The sequence below is a fragment of the Phoenix dactylifera genome, chromosome 9 (genome assembly GCF_051530095.1).
Source record: "Phoenix dactylifera cultivar Ajwa chromosome 9, Ajwa_hap1_PhDact_Kaust_v1.1, whole genome shotgun sequence".
NCBI classification, from domain to species: domain Eukaryota; kingdom Viridiplantae; phylum Streptophyta; class Magnoliopsida; order Arecales; family Arecaceae; genus Phoenix; species Phoenix dactylifera.
The window spans coordinates 28,193,665-28,212,917 of record NC_143198.1 but is presented as its reverse complement, the minus strand read 5'-3'; the positions used below and the strand labels follow the sequence as shown (position 1 = coordinate 28,212,917).

Sequence of the window (19,253 nt, the reverse complement as noted above, 5' to 3'; positions counted from 1 at the left end):
TCCGACTGAGGTCTGCAAGTTACAAACTTTATGTAAAGTCTATCAATTGTTTGACGACTTCACCTTAATTTATGTTAATTTTTAAGTCCCTTATTGGACGTTATATTATTAACATGACGTAAAATTGATAGTAATTGATGCATCCAATTTGTAACGTTGAAGTAAAATTACCTATTAATCACTAAAAACTTAATTACCTATTAATCACTAAAAACTTAGAAAACTTAAAGAGACACCCCTCTAAGTTTGAGCCATTTACACTTAGACCCTAAAAGCTTAAAATGTGTAAATTAGCCAGCAAAACATCAAATTTATGGCAAGATAAGCCAACCATCTATCTTCATTACAAAATATTATCTCACAAGGGTCACCTGATAACTAAACTTTTATAAAATTCTAAAAATGCATTTCCCACTAACTTAGCAAGCGGCTCTTAGTTTGGCATGAATTGAAAGGGAGTGCTTTGAGATCTATGTAGGTGGATGAATAAAACAAGATGGAGTACTTTGAAATCTATGCAAATGGATAAATGATAGAGAATGGAGCGATTTGAGATTTGTACAGGCATATGGGGATAGAGGATAGAGTGCTTTGAGATCTATGCAGGCTAACAAACGATAAAGGATGGAGTGCTTTGAGATCTATGCAGGTGAGTGAATGATAGAAGATGGAGTGCTTTGAGATCTATGCAAGTAGATGAAAAAGGATAGAGTGCTTTGAAATCTATGCAAGCAGATGGATGACAAAGGTGGAATGCTTTGAGATCTGTGCAGGTGCATGGATGACAGAAGATCAAGTGTTTTGAGATCTGTGTAGGTAGATAAACGACAGAGTATGGAGATCTTTAAGATATGTGCATGCAGAAGGATGATAGAGGATGGTTGGCTTTGTGATCTGTGTCGGTGAATGGATGATAGAGGATCGAGTGCTTTGAGATCTATGCTAGTGAATGGATGACGGAGGATGAAGTTCTTTAATATCTATGCACATGGATGAATGATAGAGGATGTAGCGCTTTGAGATCTATGCAGGTGGATGGATGGCAGAGGATAGAGTGCTTTGAGATTTGTGCAGATTGATGAATGATAAAGAATAGTGCTTTGAGATTTATACAGGCGGATGGAAAATAGAGAATGGAACACTTTGAGATCTATGCAAGTAGATGAATGATCAAGGATGGAGCACATTGAGGTTTGTGCACGTGGATGGACGATAGAGGATGGGCACTTCGAGATCTATGCAGATGGATGGATGATAAAGGATGAGTGCTTCGGCATTTGTGCAAGTGGATAAATGACCGAGAAAATAGAACAGTGAGATCTATATAGGTGGATGCATGAGAGAGAATGGAGTGCTTTGAGATTTGTGTAAGTCGATGGATAATAGAAGATGAAGCGTTTTAAGATCTATGTAGGTAGATAAATAAAAGATCTATGCAAGTTGATGGGTAATATCATGCTTTATGTGCAAGCTGATAGATAATTGAGGATGGAATGTTTTGAGATTTGTGAAGGTGAATGGATGAAAAACGAAGTGCTTTGAGATCTATACAAGAGGATGGATCACTTTAAGATATGTGCAAATGGATAGATGATAGAGGATGGAGTGCTTTAAGAACTGTATAGATGAATGGATGATAGAGGATAGAGCACTTTAAGATCCATACAGACGGATGAATAATAGATGATGGAGCACTTTAAGATCCGTGCAGATAGGTGAATGATTGAGGAAAGAATGCTTTGAGATTGCGTGAAAGCCATGATCCGGCCTCTCTAAGAAAAAGTATTTTAGTTTTAGGTTGTTTTTTTTTCTGCAACAACTTAAGTTTAAAATGAAATCAACCGGACAAAATCCAGCAGTAGTTGATGGCGCATGCCTTGTGCCGGCGTGCGCATTGAACTGCAATTGGTAGTCACTGCATTGTTCCCCAAACGGTTGATCATATCCAATAAATTGCAGTCTATTTGTCGAGCTTTCTTTGCTTGTGCATAATACTTTGGCAAGGTAGGCAAAACCATCCTCCTAATGGTGACCTTAAGTTTGAAATGAATTGATATTCTTAAGTGAACTGAAGCAAGTACAATAAAAAAAAGGGCATTGCTTATAAAATTTTTTATTATAAATTTCTTCTTCATAAAAGAATGATTTTCCTATCAAGTTAACCCAAGCGGATGGGCAATTAACTATTTAACTGTATTTATAGCTATATTTCTTTTACAAGCATATCTGACCAAAATTGTAGCCTCCAGACTATGACCCTAGAAACATCATCATCACTGTCCTAGTAATTTTTTCAGCGCCTTTTTGTTCACCTGAAATAGAAAATGCAGTGAGTTTGACAGCAGGGAAAATTGATATGTAGATGTAGAAATCAAGAATCTGACAGAACATATCTCACCTTTCCCATGGCATTTCGAGGAAGGGAATCCCATAAGAACAATTTTGTTGGAATCTGAAAATTGCAATTAAATATTCACCAATAAGAAATGGATCTTATATGTGCAAGGCCTTATTTACTGCACAGCACTAACAGAGGTGCAAAATCAAAGAGATGCATATAGATATGAGAAATATTCTGAAGAATAACCTTGTATGGAGCTAGTTTCTCCTTGGACCAATTCTGCAGTTCCTCTAAGCTAATAGCCGGTTTCAGTTCTTGCTCTGACCTTCTCCTTGCATCTGGCTGAGGCACGATTATAGCGCATACAACTTCACCATAGGCCTTGTCAGGTAAGCCCAGAATGCAGCACTCTGAGACAACCTCGTGCTACACAAGAATGATCATAATTGTGTCAAATCACCATATTGAGGGCCTGCTCAAGTAATCTCTGACAATTTCAGTATGACCCAATTCTTTTCATTACCTATCCACAAGTCGTAGATGTTATTGTCATTTCAAATGTATTCTTTTTTTCTTTGCAATTGAATGCATTGCAAGTATGTTGCTTCAATAAGAGCAAGTTATCTGTGATGCATTTTGTTAAAATCGGCATTCCATCTCAACCACCGTAAACTGATCTGCAAGCCTGATCTTGCAAAATAACATAATAATGCTCATTTTTAAGGATAATGAAAAAAGAATCTTTTCCAGAAAACCTCAGTTTGATTTTGAAGATATCAAGCATGAAAATTTCCAGTTAGACTTGACAATGCTAAAAGCCAAGAAGACTATAATGCATTTGATTAAAATCAACATTCATCTCAACCACCATAAACTGATCTGCAAGCCTGAATTTGCAAAATAACATAATAATGCTCATATTCAAGTATATAATGAAAAAAGAATCTTTTCCAGAAAACCTTGGTTTGCTTTCAAGCATATCAAGCATGAAAATTTCCAGTTACGCTCGACAATGCTAAAAGCCAAGAAGACTATAATCATTCATATCTAACAATTGCAATTATAATAGAGTTTCTGCAAGTAAATTACATAAATCATCTATTGCACAATTTGTGACAGAAAGGAATATGGGGTGAATGTTATGAATGGCGACTTTTCGAAGTAAGATTTGGGGTACAAAACTGGGAGGTACTTGCCTCTAAAAGCACTGCTTCAATCTCTAGTGCTGAGAGCTTATAACCACCAACTTTCATGATATCAGCATTCGTACCTGCAAATGATGATAGGTGGATGTTATCATTTTCTACTGTAGAAGAATATGAGACTTTGACATTCAACTAATTGAATCTTAACAAAAAATATAGTAATATATCTTTTGAAGAATCACAAGAACATATCATCAAATCAAATTCTCAAAAAAACACATTTCTTCATTCCCAAAATATAACTCTGATAACCATGCCATGGTGCCAAAATTTGTGGTTATTAATTAAAATCATAAATTTATCACTGATTACCATGTAAACATTATGAACCACATCTGGACATACGTTTGAGTTGGTTTGGAAGCATCCAAATCATGAATAAGATCGAACCACTATCATATGATTAAAAAAAGCTACTAATACCAGAAAGGGAACCAGGAGGCGGACTAGCTGGCCGACCATGCCATTTAGAGAGCCTCTGATTTTACATGGACTGATATTGATAGTCCTCAGCTAGCTTTACTTGTTCAGGCTGATGACGTGGGATGTACTTATGTAAGACTGAATCAAGATGGGTCATACCCCTGCTTCGGCCCAAAAAACAAGGGAAAAAAATGGAGAAAGAGCTTTTGATATGCTTCATCGAAGAATGCCTCGGAAAATTCTAACTCAAGGCTTTTATCAATTTGGGAGTTTCTGATAACGATCACTTGTTATACCTTCTTGATGCAGAACATGCACCATTACCATACACTAAGAAAAGTATTCTGTTTCCTCCCTTTTGGATGCATAAAAAATTTTAAATAAGAACAATCTTATGTTGCTCGTTGACTCGAATAATTTTGAAACTGGATTTACAATGCTAAGATGGATCATGTCCACATGCCAGGCAATGATTACTAACAAATTAGTAAGAATGGTCTCAAATGCCCTATGGAATACCAAGTGTGACAATAGGCAGGTCCAAATGCCATAATTCAACAGTCAAATGCATTACACCTGCTACACAGTAAACACAAGCATCCCCCTCCCCCCCACCAACCCCACAAACCAAAAAAAATGCACACGAGTTATGATGATTATATATATGACTGTATAGAATTTACTTAACTGAATAATAAAAAACGATTAGATCCATTAAAAGAGTCTGACAAAAATAATGCAACATTAGTACCTATCCTCACATGATTAAGAACAGATAAGCTGTGTTAGACTTTCAGTTATTTTGTGTATTTAAAGGCTGCAGTGAGGAAAGTGTTTAGAGAATCCTAGATGTTTTAGAACTCCTCAAAAGCAGGATTTTAAATCTTAGCAGGTAAGGAATCATTTTGATTAGGAAAGATAACACTTTGATCGATTGGAAGTCATATTTTTTGTCGATTTATCTCACAACAAAAAAAGGAAAAATAATATTGATTAGTAAAGATAAATGAATCATCATATTGGATTATACGAAACAGAAAATCAATCTTTTCCTCTTTCCAGCTTCGTAATTTGAGTTCTTGTAACCATTACCCTTTGGGATACATCAAAGAGTCTATCTAGATCGCTAACCCCCCATGCCCTATGAAGCATTTACAGCACAGGTTGAATAACCTACACTGTTTTTTTTTGGTTCATTTTGCATAAAGCTTTAACAATTTCATGCATTTTTGAGTAAACTCTCTAAATTTTAAGCACAAAACATGTTGTTGGATAATCCACAAGGAAGAGTCACATGGTTCTTCCAAGCTTCAAGAACACAGATAGAATGCTTTTGAATTCAGCTTTACAGTGTAATCACCTCTGAAAAACAAAAATCAATAGTGATATACTGGAAAATAGTGTTGCAGATTTTTTTCAATAGAAATGCTAAGCAAGATTTATAGGACATTGCAGCTACAAATTTGTAACATACTTGTTCTTCCATTCTGTTAGGCATGCTGCCACAAGCAGAAGTGTGAACCATAAACAAGCAGAACATTAAATTGAAAATGATGTTAAATACATGGGAATATATTTTTCTTACGTCCCAAGATTATATAGTATCCGTCCTCATCCACCATAACTGTATCGCCAGTCTTGAAAAATCCACCATCAATAAATGATTCCTTTGTTATCTAAAACCAAAAATGGCAAAAGGGCAAAAAAGAAAGTGAATAAAATAGCAAAAAAAAACCCTAAAAAACTATTGCTTATTATTCCAAAGCCTAAATCACATCTTTGAAAACAAGTCCAACTTATGTGAGTTTGGAATTTCTTAATCCCATCGAATTAGCTCACAACCACAGGTTGCAATCATACAAAGAAAATTACAGAGGATTTCTGTAATGTCATAACATGACCACATAAGAGTTTTACTACAAGAAAACACAAGATTTTGCAAACCTTTTTCTCTAAATAACCATAGGAGTACGACCAATTAGAGTTACCAGGATCAAACACTTCAGGAAAGGACCAAAGTTCAAATTCAGAAACTCCTGTCATCTAGTAGAGGTACGCAACCTCAGGCCTATATTGCAGTTTGCAACTTACGGAGCAACTGTTGTGTGGCAGTGAAACAAAAATCACTATTGCAGGCAACACCTTAGAACTCCAACCTTAAATGGTAGCAGGAATCTAGGAGTAACGAACTTTGTTGGAAGGTATGATAAGTTTGATGTCACTGACTGTCAAGTGGCACATGAAACAAGGATCTGAGAGGAACTGACAGCACTATATCAATGAGTTTGGCTGGAGTTGGAAAGCTTTCGGCATGAGGGAACAAGACGAGTTTTAACGTACAAAATTGCATACATCTGCAGGGAACTAATAAATACTATACAACCAAGAGAAAGAAACACAATCCCCAGATATTTGGGATCGTTGACAGAACAGTTATAGTCATATACCTACATGATACGACAACATACATTACGATATCTTATCTACCCTTCCTCCATCCTCTTCAAGCTCAAGTAGAATCAATCTTTAAGAGCTTGCCAAGAGAATTTTGAAAGAAGCTTCTGGTGCCAATTTTCTTGTAGTCCGTGAATAGCTTAATAGATTGTAATCTTCTATTCTTTCTTTGAGTTTGCACAAGTAATCTATGGAATCTAAATCTATGAACTGGATGAACATTCATTAGTTTTTTCTTGGTAAGGGGATGTCAATTTTTATTTGGCTTTCAACAGTCACATGAGCATTTTTTTCATTGTGTCAGTACTGCTACTGGAAGTCCCTATTCATAAATACAACACTAAAGGATTACATGTATGTGTCTAAATACCTTGGGCTGCTTCCAGTATTCCTTAAACAGTGAAGGACTTCTAACACAAAGCTCACCCACTTCGGTTGTTCCAGTTGCACTCCCATCTTCTGGAATAATCTTGACCTGAGCACAAATCCAGGGAGATAGCACCGAGTGTTTTAGATATATTATCTAGAATCTGAAAGATTCAATAGGGAATAAGATTTTAATAACGGTGGAAAAAATAGTTAATTTGAAATCCATGCAATAACCATCCAGCATGTTACATGTAGCTAAAGATACCTGCACATTAATAAACAGAGATCTGGAATTATCCCATATTATTGACTATTCAGAAAACATGTGGCAAACAATACTGAGTGAAGAAAAAACAAGGGACTGTATAACCAAAAGAATGTACCAGGGAAGAGGGGGGGGGGAGGGAAGATATTAAGAAGTTACATAAAGGATGTTACAGAGCAGGGTGAATTCGTGATCTAACTACTTCACATCAAGATGACACCAAAAGTCAATGACCAACAAAGGATTCAACTACAACATCAAAGGTGTCAGTTTCACAGTCGACATAAAAGAACTCACAAACGGCTCTAGGTTTGATAATCAGACTGGGACAGGATGAGGCAGCCATCTGATTCCCTAAGGGATCCAACTAAAAGCCCCACCTCCACACCCCCCCCCCCCAAAAAAAAAAAAAAAAAAATGCCTGACTGCATGCATGCAAGACTTACAAGCTCAAAATTTTTCAAAGTTGAGAGCATTAAGTTAGCAAAATAAAAAGCATGGCTGATACAACAAAAAATCTGCAATTGTGAACTGTAATGATGAAGACCTCTGAACGAGAACTGAAATAAGAGATGCCCCAGAAAGTAATCAACATACCTCTACTCGAGGAAGACCTTTGCCAACTGTGCCTCCCTTCCGAATACCATGCAAGGGATTGGATAATGCCATGAAAAACTGTAAATCATCATGTCATCAGTAAAGAATATATGACCAAAGTTTAAATATGTAGGACAAGATAAGGCATGTGTTATGTGTTAACTTGGTACATCCAACAGCTTAGCCAAATAGTTAAAATTTGAATTCAGATTACATAACCAATGATACTGACCTCAGTCATGCCATAACGCTCCAAAAGACGATGACCTGTTATTTCTTCCCACTGTTTCAGGACTGGATATGGAAGTGCTGATGACCCACACATCTAGAAAAAAAAGGCGGGGGTGGGGGGTGTAATACTTACATTAATAATGAAATTTATCCATTTATCGTTAAAAGACATCAGGTTTGTTTCCAATTAAGTCAAAAGACAGAACATTCAAAGAGCTGAAATTTCAAGAAAAATTACTGCTGCATTTTGATATAGCTACAGAAGATCTACAAGACAGAGATTCAGATGGTGTCGAAGCAATCTCAAATTGAGTAAGCATTCAGATTAAGAGTTTCAAGGTTCTTAGAGCTGTCACTTTTCAGATGTCTCATGCTTATAGTTCCAGAAAATACAATCATAAGATTCTATTGTTAGCTCCATCTTACTTTGAAGAAAATAGAAGCTAACATTTAATATCTAGAAAGAAAAGAAAATAAGAACAAAATAGTGTAAGAATTAATCAATGTTAAGATCTATGCCAGTCCATTTGAACAGAACCTTTTTCTTCTTTCTTTCTTCAGCAAACCAGTCCTAGAGAAAAGTCGGCACTCCGCAATTTCAATTATATGTTTGCACTTTTGAAGGGAAAGGCATAATTCTGTTGGTAGATAAGGAAAACCTACCTTGCCTTTCTTCCTCCGTCTAAACTATTTTAGTATTTCCAAATCTAGGGGAATCTTGGAATCTTGATGTGTGCCATGAAGTTGCACTGTAATGAGTCATACTTTGATCCATAAACCAAACCTCAGACAACCAAAACAAGGATTGTATGTCAAAAATTAAGGATTTCCATTCAAATAAAATGAAAACTGGTTATTGCCTGTTCCTTTATGTACCTACACACAGAATAATGATAAAAGTAGCTCTTAATTTTGGTTGTTTCATATTAAACTTTACTAAATAACAAATAATTAAATAAAAAGGAACTTTTCCTCTTGAACTATTTAATTAAAGCAATCACACACTGTTTAATATTCGTGATAGTCACAATATAGTAAGTTGAATCAAAATAAAAGCATTAACTTTGAAAGCTCACTAAAACAAGTTTAGATTATTATTCATTTAGTTTGACGGAATATGGCTCTTTGATTTATAAATTTGTGTTGTAAAAATGAATGCAAACTCCAATAGCAAACCATGCATCTTCCCTCTTTGTTTTAACTCTTTCCAAGTCTAACCTTAAAGCATAGCTCCCCAAATGGATACGCTTAAGCAGCATTACTAGCAAGGTAGGCTACTGATCTGCCATCCAACCTTCCAGCAAACTTGCCTATGCCAAGAAAACAGCACAATCAAGAGATTCAGTCTGGTTGCAAATGTACCATGGCATTCTCAAACTTCAAAGGAACACAACTTGACCCTAAAGCTTAACTCCAAATAGATAGAATAAGACTTGTTGGTCATAGTTAAGGTATTTATTACAAGGGAAATGCTATAGGGCTCCTTGTCAAATGTACAATTACGTAATCACCACCAATTTCAGTTGTTGTCAGGTGCTCCCCTCACGTGGACTCTCTTCCAAACCAAAGTTCGTCGTCTCGGTACAGGATTCCGTACCAGTACCACATTAGCATAGTATCGGTACGGTATGGTATCCATACCAAATATTAGTATTGAATCGGTACGTTACCGTACGCTCCGTATTATCCGGTTCAGGCTAGTACAGCATACCATGTTCCAAACCCTTCCCCACCTTGCCATCGGCCACCACCGCCACCTCCTTTGAAGAAACCTTCCACTCCTCGCCACTGCTGATGCTGACGAGGAGGCGCTAGAAGAGTATACCGAGGACCTCTCCAGCACCTTCTCCTCTTCCTCCACCACCACTGATGGACGTTACCTATCAATCTCCCTCTGCAGCTATCCAACCATTCCAGACAACAGCTACTTACAATCCCTCACCCCCCCCCCCCCCCAAAAAAAAAAAAATCAGAGATCATGTTGGATCTCCCTACCCTCATCATGCTTAGAGCGGCGATGGGACCATAGCCACCATGGTTAGCAGAACCGTCCCGAACCGCCCGATTTAAAGCGTACCGAGCCGTACCGACGGCGGACTGATATAGTTCAACAAAAACGAGAAATCGGGACGGAGGAAGAGAAGGAAAAGAAAAGAGAGGAAAAAAGAGAGTAGGAAAGGGAGGGCGGCGGCCGGCCGATGGAGGGCTAGGGAACCACGCGAAGGGGCTCCTCCTCCGGTTCCTCTATTTCGTTCGAAACAGGGGTCCTTGAGGAGGCCCCTTTTATTTTTGAAAATCCTAAGTGAAGTCGGCAAGGAGTTTGCTAAATTCGCTTAAAATTTTCAAAAATAAAAACGGGTGCCCTCCGGGACCTCTGTTTTCAACGAAACAAGAAAACCAAAGGCGGAGCCCCTCCTCCACCCTTCGTGCGGCTCCCCTGCCCTCCACCAGCTCCGTCAGATATCTGCCACCCTCTTTCTCCCTCCCTCCCTCTCTCCCTCTTCTCTCTCTCTTCCTCTCTCTAGTTCTCCCTCTCCCCCACCTCCTCTACTATGTCAGTACAGGCCCAGCACAGAATGGCACAGCGGCGTACCGACCCATGTCGCCGAACCCCGATTCCAGTATAGCAATCCTTGATAGCCATGATATCATCGAAGGAGAGAGACAAAAGATAGTTTGAAGAATTTTTTATTATCAATTTTTTATTAAAAAAATATGAGCAAGTAGTTGTCAACCGGTTACTGATGAGTTCACTTTTCTACCCTTGATGCATCAATGGCTAAGATCTCTCCTTTGGTACAAATGATTATATTAGAAGCAAGATTTGCCATCTCGGTACCGAACCCTATACGATGCCACGCAAGCACTGTATCGGTATGGTACAATACGGACATGTTCGGCGTACCGAATATCAGTATGCCTCCCGTACTGTATATCAGTACCGAACTGGGCCTCGTACCGTCTGGTACAGGCCGGTACGGTGAACGGTGAACCATGAACCATGATTAGAAGTGTGCCATAGCAAAATCCTTATTATAATCCATCAAATTTTATGCCTATTTTGAACTACATATATACATGTGTAAGCATGTGTTTTTACATATTAAATAGTACAATCTAATCATCAGTCACTACATTGAAGTACAACCACATCCTATAGAACAGAGTACTAAAGCTACTTAAATAGCATTTTGAATCTAGCCTTAAATCCTTAAAAGCAGTAATAATTTGCTGGCACCCAATATGCAACAAGTATTATAAATAACATAGACTAAAACAACTACACTGTGCCAAGCTTCATACATGCACATCATTTGAGAAGTTAAGAGAGGATGAGCACTTCAGTTACCATGAGACGTAATTTACTTGCAGCAGAAGCAGAAGCTACTTGTAGATCTAGGTCCATTTTTTCATAGCCTTGTAGCAGTCGAGTATACATCGTTGGAACCTAGAAAAACACAGAAACTCTCAAATTGATTCAACATCGAGTTGGTAATATATCTTTAAAATAAAGTCACCAAAATTCATTAATGGTAAAATATGCAAACTCAAAGAGATTATAATGGAACTCACAGGTCACATATTAGAGATTACATCATTTCCATAGGACCACCTTTTGATATTATCTTTCATAACTCAAGCATTTGGGGAAAACCTTTTATGCAGTGAACCTTACCAGGATACAAGGTCCACTATAAGTAAATTCTTTAAGAGGTAATCAGTTGTGGCATTAGGGCGATTACTGCATCTAAAGGCAGTCCATTTATGACTTCCCATTATGTTTTGGCCTTCTTTATCGACTAAGAAATGACTTAATCTCTTAATTTAGGATTGTTTCACACTTTCAATAGTCGAAGCAAACAGTAACTAAGGCAGGGAAACAGGCAAGAATTTCATCCAGCATTCTAGGAACAGAAATCTTATTTATTAGCAAAATGGGGAGCTTACTCCTGTAAACAAAGTAATAGCATCATCTGCTATACTTCCATCTTTTGGGTATGATTCCTGCCACCTCTGCCACACACCATGAACACTAAACTTTGGCATGAACTCAACCTGCAATAAACACCAGCAGAACATAGACATCAAAGATGAAAACATTGCATCATAAAACTTTATCTGATTAAACCTATGTACTGAACTGTTTTTTATGATGTAACTTCACAACAAATGTTTGACTAATAGAAATCAGAAAATCCAGAAAGGATAGTTCAAACAACTGCAATGAACTAAATCTCCAAGCAACATTTATCTTCTAACGGAAAAAACCATGTTATTCTGTAAAGACTATTTATCAAAAAGTCAGATTAATTACCACAGCTCCCGCATAAAGAGGTGCAAGTAAGGCATTAAAGAGACCATGCACATGTAAACCGGCGGTTAAGGATTTCAACTCATTAAAAAAAATGAATAATTGCAATAATCCAATAAATATTTTAATATTTATTACTTTACAAATTTAAGTACCTAGCCTTACATCAACTAATTAAATTGCATTCTTGGTGGATATGGTGTAAGGGTAGACAATGAAGAAGCCGATCCGAACATGTATATTCCCATACCTCTGTCAGAATTTGGACCTGAAAGCAAGCCAAAAACAGGGGTAACATCACATGGCAAATCTTTTTTCACACAATTTGTAAAACCATTCAATCTTTCGCAATTCTCATTCCACTGAAACAAGAAAAGCCTAATTCATACCAATTCTATATTACAGAAAGCTGTGCATACCACAAAGAAGCAGAACAAACACAAAGGCACGAGGAAAAGTTTGGGTCCCTCACTAGTCAAAGTGCAAGCAGGATCCAGATGTTTACCTGAGAAATTATGCTTTTGTATGTGTGCACTACACCTTTTGGTTTACCAGTTGTACCACTCGTATAAAGAATCAGAGCAGGGTCATCTCCTGCATAATAAGAATTGCAGTCATAGTAAAATTCATGAATAGCTAGTAATATGGAAGCAAAATATACTGGGATTCAAATATAGTTACCATTTTCTTTTTTTGTCCGTCAAGAAATTACAGACAGTAAAGAGCATGGTGGCTATCATGAATATTCTTTTGGTTTATCATTCATGCCTGATTTGATTATAAAACATTAAGGGCTCGTTTGGTTCGCGGGAAAAGAAGGGGGGAAAGTGTGGTCAACGGGAAAGTAATGAGATGCCTCTTGTTTGGTTGGAGTTTTCAAAGGAGAGAGAAGGGAAAGTTGTATTCCCATGGGAATGTGATTCCCACATTTCATGGGAAAGTCTTTCCCATGAGAAACATGGGAAAGTTACTTTCCCATGAGGCGGGAATCACTCCATTTTTACTTTTTCCCAAAAAGTCCCTTCAGCATTAAAGAAGCATTAAAGAGGCATTAAAAACCTAATTTTTATTAAGGGCATAATAGGAATTATATATAACTTTCCTAGGAAAGTGGATGGCCAACCAAACATAAGCACCTTGGAAATTTGTCACTTTCCCATGGTTAACCAAACATGCCAAAAGTACTTTCCTAGGCATCCTCTTCCTAGGAATTTGTTTCCCAGGAATCATATTCCTAGGAAGGAAAATGCTTCCCGCGAACCAAACGAGCCCTAAGGTACATCATTTTGTGATTTGACATGAATCAATGAAGGGTAACAGTTCACCCAACAAATGGAGCACTATGAGGTTGAATTTATAGTTAATCTTATGAAAAATAAGGGTATGTTAAATGAAGCTGCTTATATCTAAGAAGATTCAGTTCTTCTGTCAATGCTTTTTATATATACTTACATAAAAATGGTAGAAAAAATATCACAACTTCATAGATTCAAATGTAAAGTTAAATATAATTAGGGTAAACCTCTCTATAACTTTGGATAAATATAATGCATGCTATTAATTTCCAAATGATTTATAACTGTGAAAGGTTGTAATGGTCTAATTACTAATAGGAAATTTGGACATGAATTTTTCTGATGATTGAGTATAGGAGAGGCTTGACAGCTAGAAATCAACCATACATGGATTACCTTCAGCTATTCTTGAATCCTCGATTTCCCCAATCAACTTGGCAACCATGTTGTCTGCTGCACTACCTGACTGCTCCATGCTGGTGATGGCAGGAATAAGAGATAAATGAGAAGAACATTTAGCAGCCACATTCTCCAAAAGTTGTTGATGCTCTTGAGTGCTCAGAATCATGGAAATGTCCTACAAGTAAGGATATCTTAGCATCTACATATTGCACTATATACACTCCACAAGAACACATACGCAGAGAAATGCAACTAAGAAACATACAGCTCAACCATACCATAGAGATAATATGAATTTAGTTTCACTTCAGCAACACTCAAGGTACGCTTTTGTAATGTTTGTCTCAGGGAACAACAAAGTTGCCGAATACCATAAAATCACACAAGATTTTCGGTATCTGCTCACTTCTAGGAGAAGGCTATATTTAAAATGGGTCATTAAAAAAATAAAAATCCATGCCTATATCTAGAAGTCTAAATCATTTTGGGGGTATATGTTAGCAATGGTTACAGAGCCTGTTAACAGTATACCATTGATTAATGAATATGCAAATCGATCTCCCCCCCCCCCCCCCCCCCCCCCCCCCCCCCCCCCCCCCCCTCTCTTGCAAGAATGCTTCCCGGATAGAAATGTAGTTTTACCCAAGCCCAGCAAGGTCATAGCCAATTTTGAAGAGATATGAACTGCAGGTGGGAATATGTTTTAAACTTTAGCCTTCCATATGATTTTCACCCAGCAACCTTGTTCCTAGCCCTATTTATTTTACAACCCAACCAGGAAGATGGTTGTGCAAGTGCTAGATATCCATCCTCCACCAAAATAGTAAAAATCAACAAATCAGCATCTATGATCAGGAATCCAACAAAAAGTCTCATAAAAATATGGGTACTTTTCTTGCCAGAATGAGATATTAAATTTTTAACTGAATGATGTGAATATGATAGATCCAATTTATTATATCATGGCAGCAGTTCTCTGAGCCTGAAGAAGATAAATAATACATGTATAATCACGAAGAATCTCAAACTGGAACCTAAAAAAAAAAAAGGCCAAAGATTTCTTCCACTCCATCTGAAAGTTGGATGTAATGAAGGGGAAAAAAATGCAAACATTAGAAGAATATCCAGTGCACAAGTAGGTTTGAGCACAAAGCTCATTTGGCAAGGGGAGTAAACAAATGTGTGCTAGGACAAACCGAATCATTCATCACATGAAAAAGCTCTGCTTCTGGGTAGCTCAGTGCAAGTGGAACTGCAACACCTCCACAAAGCCAAGTTCCTAGAATCCCAGAAACAAATTCAGCAGAAGGTTTAGCCACAATTCCTACCCGAGCTCCATCAAGGTATCTCATTCCATTGGTGCCCTGAACATAAGAGTATTAATTAATGCACCCCTTGAGTATCTGCATAATTTGAAAAATCATTTGATCAAAAAGTTCTGGATTAAACACAAGTACATTGTAAAGCATTATCAATGTCCTATAAGCCTTTAACCGTATATTTAGCATTATGTTTCCACCTTGTGTTTTAGCTGAACTCCAACAACATGTAAAGTTTGTTGAATGCTCTAGATAGAAGATTAAAGATACAGCGAGAACTGATGAGATATCTAAAAATATTAAATGCAGGGGGAATAGAATGCAAAAGTGCCTCCAGGATCTTGTGTGATGGCCACAAGCATTTGAGATTTGCAGAAATATTACTTAAAAATAGCAATCATGTTCTATGCCACAGAATGTTGGCCAACATAAACAGGGTCCATGCATTTACATGGAGTCTCAGAGATGTGAGAAAGCTGTGGTGGATGAGTCATCAATGAATATGATACAGGTAATGTTGCAGCTGCATGAACTAGGGATAGTGATGAATCACAAACCACGCTGGCATGTACATGTATGTTGAGAAAAATACAAGGAGACCCTAGTAAGGAGACATGCTAAGGTAGTGAAGAAGGGACCGCAGGAAAGAGGAAAACCCAGGTAACTAGTGTCACAGCAAAATATGATTCGGAAAAGCTTGTTTTAGAAAGGATGTAGCTCTCAATATAAATGAATGCTAAAGAGTAATAGATAAAGGCAAATTGATTGTTAGGTAAGGCTTGTTGATTATAGGTATCGAGTCAATATTCCTTTTATGAGGTCTATGGGGGCGAGGGAACAGATTTTCATAAAATTTGTATACAAACAGCACTATATATTATTGGTGCCGGAGCTGCTACAATTGCTTCAGCGAACATCCATAATATCTTATATACATATGCAAAGTATTTGACAGTAAATCTTCAACATCTACATAGCATGGGATGGCAAGCAGAAGGTTCATAAATACAATATATATATATATATATATATATAATAAGTTATCATTTATATAAGTGGTAGTAATATGTACCAATTATGCCACCTGCAAGGAATAATTACACTGCATTTTGATCTGGTCCATATTAGCTTAATATAAATACTACAGATAACTTAGAGCTACAAAAGGAAAGCATCTAAAAAATTAGACACAGATATAGGTGGCAATATATGTGTGTCTGTGAGCATAAACTTTAGGAACAATTACATTGGATTTTGATCTGGTCCATGTTAGCTTAATAGAAATACTACAGATACCTTACAGCTGCAAAAGGAAAGCATCTAAGAAATCAGACACAGATATAGGTGGCAATATATGTGTTTTTGTGTGCATGAAAATTAAACTTACTTTAACATCTTTGTTGTGCAATAAGTTGGAAACGTTCAACGCAGATGCACCGAGTTGAAGATAGCCATAACTCTTCTGTTCGGCTCTTATAGCAACACGTTCATTAGTTGCTGAAGCTTGCATAAGAACTGTTTTGACAACTTCCATGAATGTATTAGATGAGGGTCCTGCAGTATTGGGTATTAAGCTAAAAAATAAGATATCTCATATGATATTTGTTATTTCCTATAAGAGAAGAAGGATAAAGTCATGAATGTAAAAATTTCCTAATCATCACTACAAGTAATTCAACCCTCCAGCTTCTTTTCACAATCACTTGTTCAAGATATGAAATGATTCTTCTTGTTTTAAATACTAATATTGATGGTTTAAACAGCAGCACAGCTATTGGCTTTGCCCACAACAAGTCTACCGACCAGTTGGGAATTTACTCAAAAAGGCTTATATAGGCTTGTTGGTCTTCACAATGAAATAATCATTAGTGCAGAGTTACAAAACCTACATGAAATAGTGTTGGTTGAAAGCATTTTGCAAGATAAGGAGACCAACCTGTATGAGATATATATACCATCTTGATTTTTATCAAAAAATGATCTTGAATAAAAGAAGTTACAGCAGCTTTTGTTAGTAAAAAAATTTATAAAGTGATTTCATAGAACCTTGACACAAAAGATCATAGTCCCAACCTGTAACTGCTACTCAAACACAATCCATATCTAAAGCATCCAATGATGACCAGAAACAGTTGATTTCCGTCTGTACCCCCAATTTAAACGAGCCTTACTAGAACTATTAGGACTACAAGAATACTTTGGTCCTCTTAAAACATCGAAATAGCAAGTTGAGATCTGATTTTACTCAAATTTCAAACTCAACTAAAAAACTAAGCAGCACTGATGATGAACTGTAACACATAACCAATCCCTGTATCGGCCTTAGTTGTTTCACTTCAATGAAACCATCATGCAATCCCATCCATAAAGTTTTCCCTCGAACATATCAATTAGTGTGTATTTTAATTCATGTAGACACAGATATGCTATCCTTCTTCCAGAAAACATTACAAAAGAAATTAAAATTTTTTTGCATAGTTGTTACGTCATCACCATCTTCTCAGTAATATCCTATCATCGGCAAGATCACCGCCATAGCAGTACCCGATTTCCCATAAAAATATCAACTTTATTCTCGCGAGACCCTCTTACAGTTATCCTTATAATTCTTATTCCATTCTTGACAAAGCGTTAAAAAAAAGCTAAAAGCCTTAGTGAAATTTATTTTTGAAGAAAATCCGAGACTAGAGAATTGCCCTCCATCAGAATAAACGACCGCTATCAAATCGCCCGAATTATCAACGATCCGATACTTCAATTCGCATTGTGTAAAAGACGATGCAAATCTTGATGAAGGTTTTCTTAAAAAAGAAAAAATTGAAATAATAACCAAAATTCAAAGTACAAAGATCATCAAGAAACAGAAACCAATGCAAGACTCGTCTCGACAAGATAAGAACTCCGAACCCGCTTCAACTTCCTGACGAAACCACGATCGAGGGAGGGAGAAAACTGCAAGAACAAAGATTGAGGCCAAGAAAAAGGAGCTCACCTGAGAAGAGACGAGATCGGGGGGTGAAAACCCCAAGAATTCCCGGGCGCGGAGAGGCTCTTCGTCCATGGGAGGAGAGGAAGCGAATAAGAGGAGGGAGAGAGCAATTGGAGGCTTTGAATGAGTTCATAACAACCGCACCCTCTCTATTTCCAAGCGCCGCCGCTGGTCCCTAGTCCTTCCCGTAAAAACAAAACAAAAAAAAAAGAAAGAAAGAAAAGAAAAGAAAAGAAAAGAATAAGAGACAAGGAGGAGAAACACGATCGCTTCCTCGCGGAGGAGGAGAACGCCAGGGACGGCGATATCCGAGGTAAGAGGGGTACAAAAGATCACAGCCTTCTCCTCAAGATTCGTTTTGGATACGGTTAGACCGTGATTAAGGGAAGCAAATGGGCCCGCCTTGCGCTTCTTTTCTTGATGGCGAGCGACGGAGATGGCTTGCATACAAGAGTGCATCGGACGGCTGAAATATGAAGCACGGGAATTCTGTGCGCGAGTTGGTGGATCACGCGAGAGAAGCCACGTGTCTACCCCATCTCAACCCAGCCTTGACCTTCCTTTCCCGATTTGTTGGATTTGCGTCTCAAGGCATGGATCAAGCGATCCCAACCGAGTCGGGTCGGGTTCAGGTCTAAATCCTTCAACCATTAGAATCAAAAGAGAGATGAATTGGAGCATAATTTTTCCAAAAACTATGAAAAAAAATAATCTACTAGCGCAATATGAAGTTAAAAACTAAATAGGCTCAAGCAAGTGAATGTACTAGCTTGAGTCAACAACTTTGCTGCGGGTTAGATTTGAATCAAATATTTGTGATCTATTGGTAGGTCCAGTCTGACTCGAGTTAGCTCCTATACAAGCTCAACTTGATTGAACTTGACTCGACATGTTGATTGCCATCCCTAGCTTTTTTTTTTCCATTTTTTGAAAATGGATTGACACCTCTAGTTGCTAGAATGGATGGGTTAGAATATAAAGATCCGTACATGCATATATTTAATTCTATATCAACTATATACTAAGGATATTTTAGGTATTTGTATAGCAT

The 19,253-nt window shown here is 37.4% G+C and overlaps 1 protein-coding gene across 7 annotated transcripts; it reads right to left on the bottom strand.

Moving 5' to 3' along the window:
• Positions 1-2,097: 2,097 nt before the first annotated feature.
• On the bottom strand, positions 2,098-18,538 carry LOC103709486 (putative CoA ligase CCL8). 7 transcript variants are annotated; one of them, XR_015968974.2, is made up of 18 exons: positions 18,206-18,538; positions 16,601-16,767; positions 15,091-15,258; positions 13,889-14,069; positions 12,703-12,791; positions 12,397-12,465; positions 12,201-12,254; positions 11,834-11,941; positions 11,235-11,333; positions 7,887-7,979; positions 7,655-7,732; positions 6,794-6,898; positions 5,555-5,645; positions 3,538-3,611; positions 2,865-3,026; positions 2,588-2,767; positions 2,399-2,452; positions 2,098-2,312 (listed from the first exon to the last, which is right to left on the bottom strand). XR_015968974.2 is itself a non-coding variant. In XM_088704789.2 (17 exons), the coding sequence occupies exons 1-17, from the start codon at positions 18,333-18,335 to the stop codon at positions 2,274-2,276; spliced, it is 1,779 nt and encodes a 592-aa protein (XP_088560915.2). In that variant the 5' UTR covers positions 18,336-18,538; the 3' UTR covers positions 2,098-2,273. The 7 variants fall into 7 exon arrangements, 5 of the variants coding, with proteins under 5 accessions (XP_088560915.2, XP_089781648.1, XP_088560916.2 ...); XR_015968975.2 differs by having other exon boundaries at positions 2,865-2,965; XM_088704789.2 differs by lacking the exon at positions 2,865-3,026.
• Between the last annotated feature and the right edge of the window lie 715 nt (positions 18,539-19,253).

Excerpts from the sequence above, each read along its gene's own strand:
- LOC103709486 (XM_088704789.2), bottom strand. The coding sequence starts at position 18,335 with ATGAACTCATTCAAAGCCTCCAATTGCTCTCTCCCTCCTCTTATTCGC. Across the intron at positions 15,259-16,600 it reads TGCACAACAAAGATGTTAAA|GGCACCAATGGAATGAGATA; the intron begins GTAAGTTTAATT and ends TCTTATGTTCAG. Across the intron at positions 12,792-13,888 it reads GGATTCAAGAATAGCTGAAG|GAGATGACCCTGCTCTGATT; the intron begins GTAATCCATGTA and ends CTTATTATGCAG.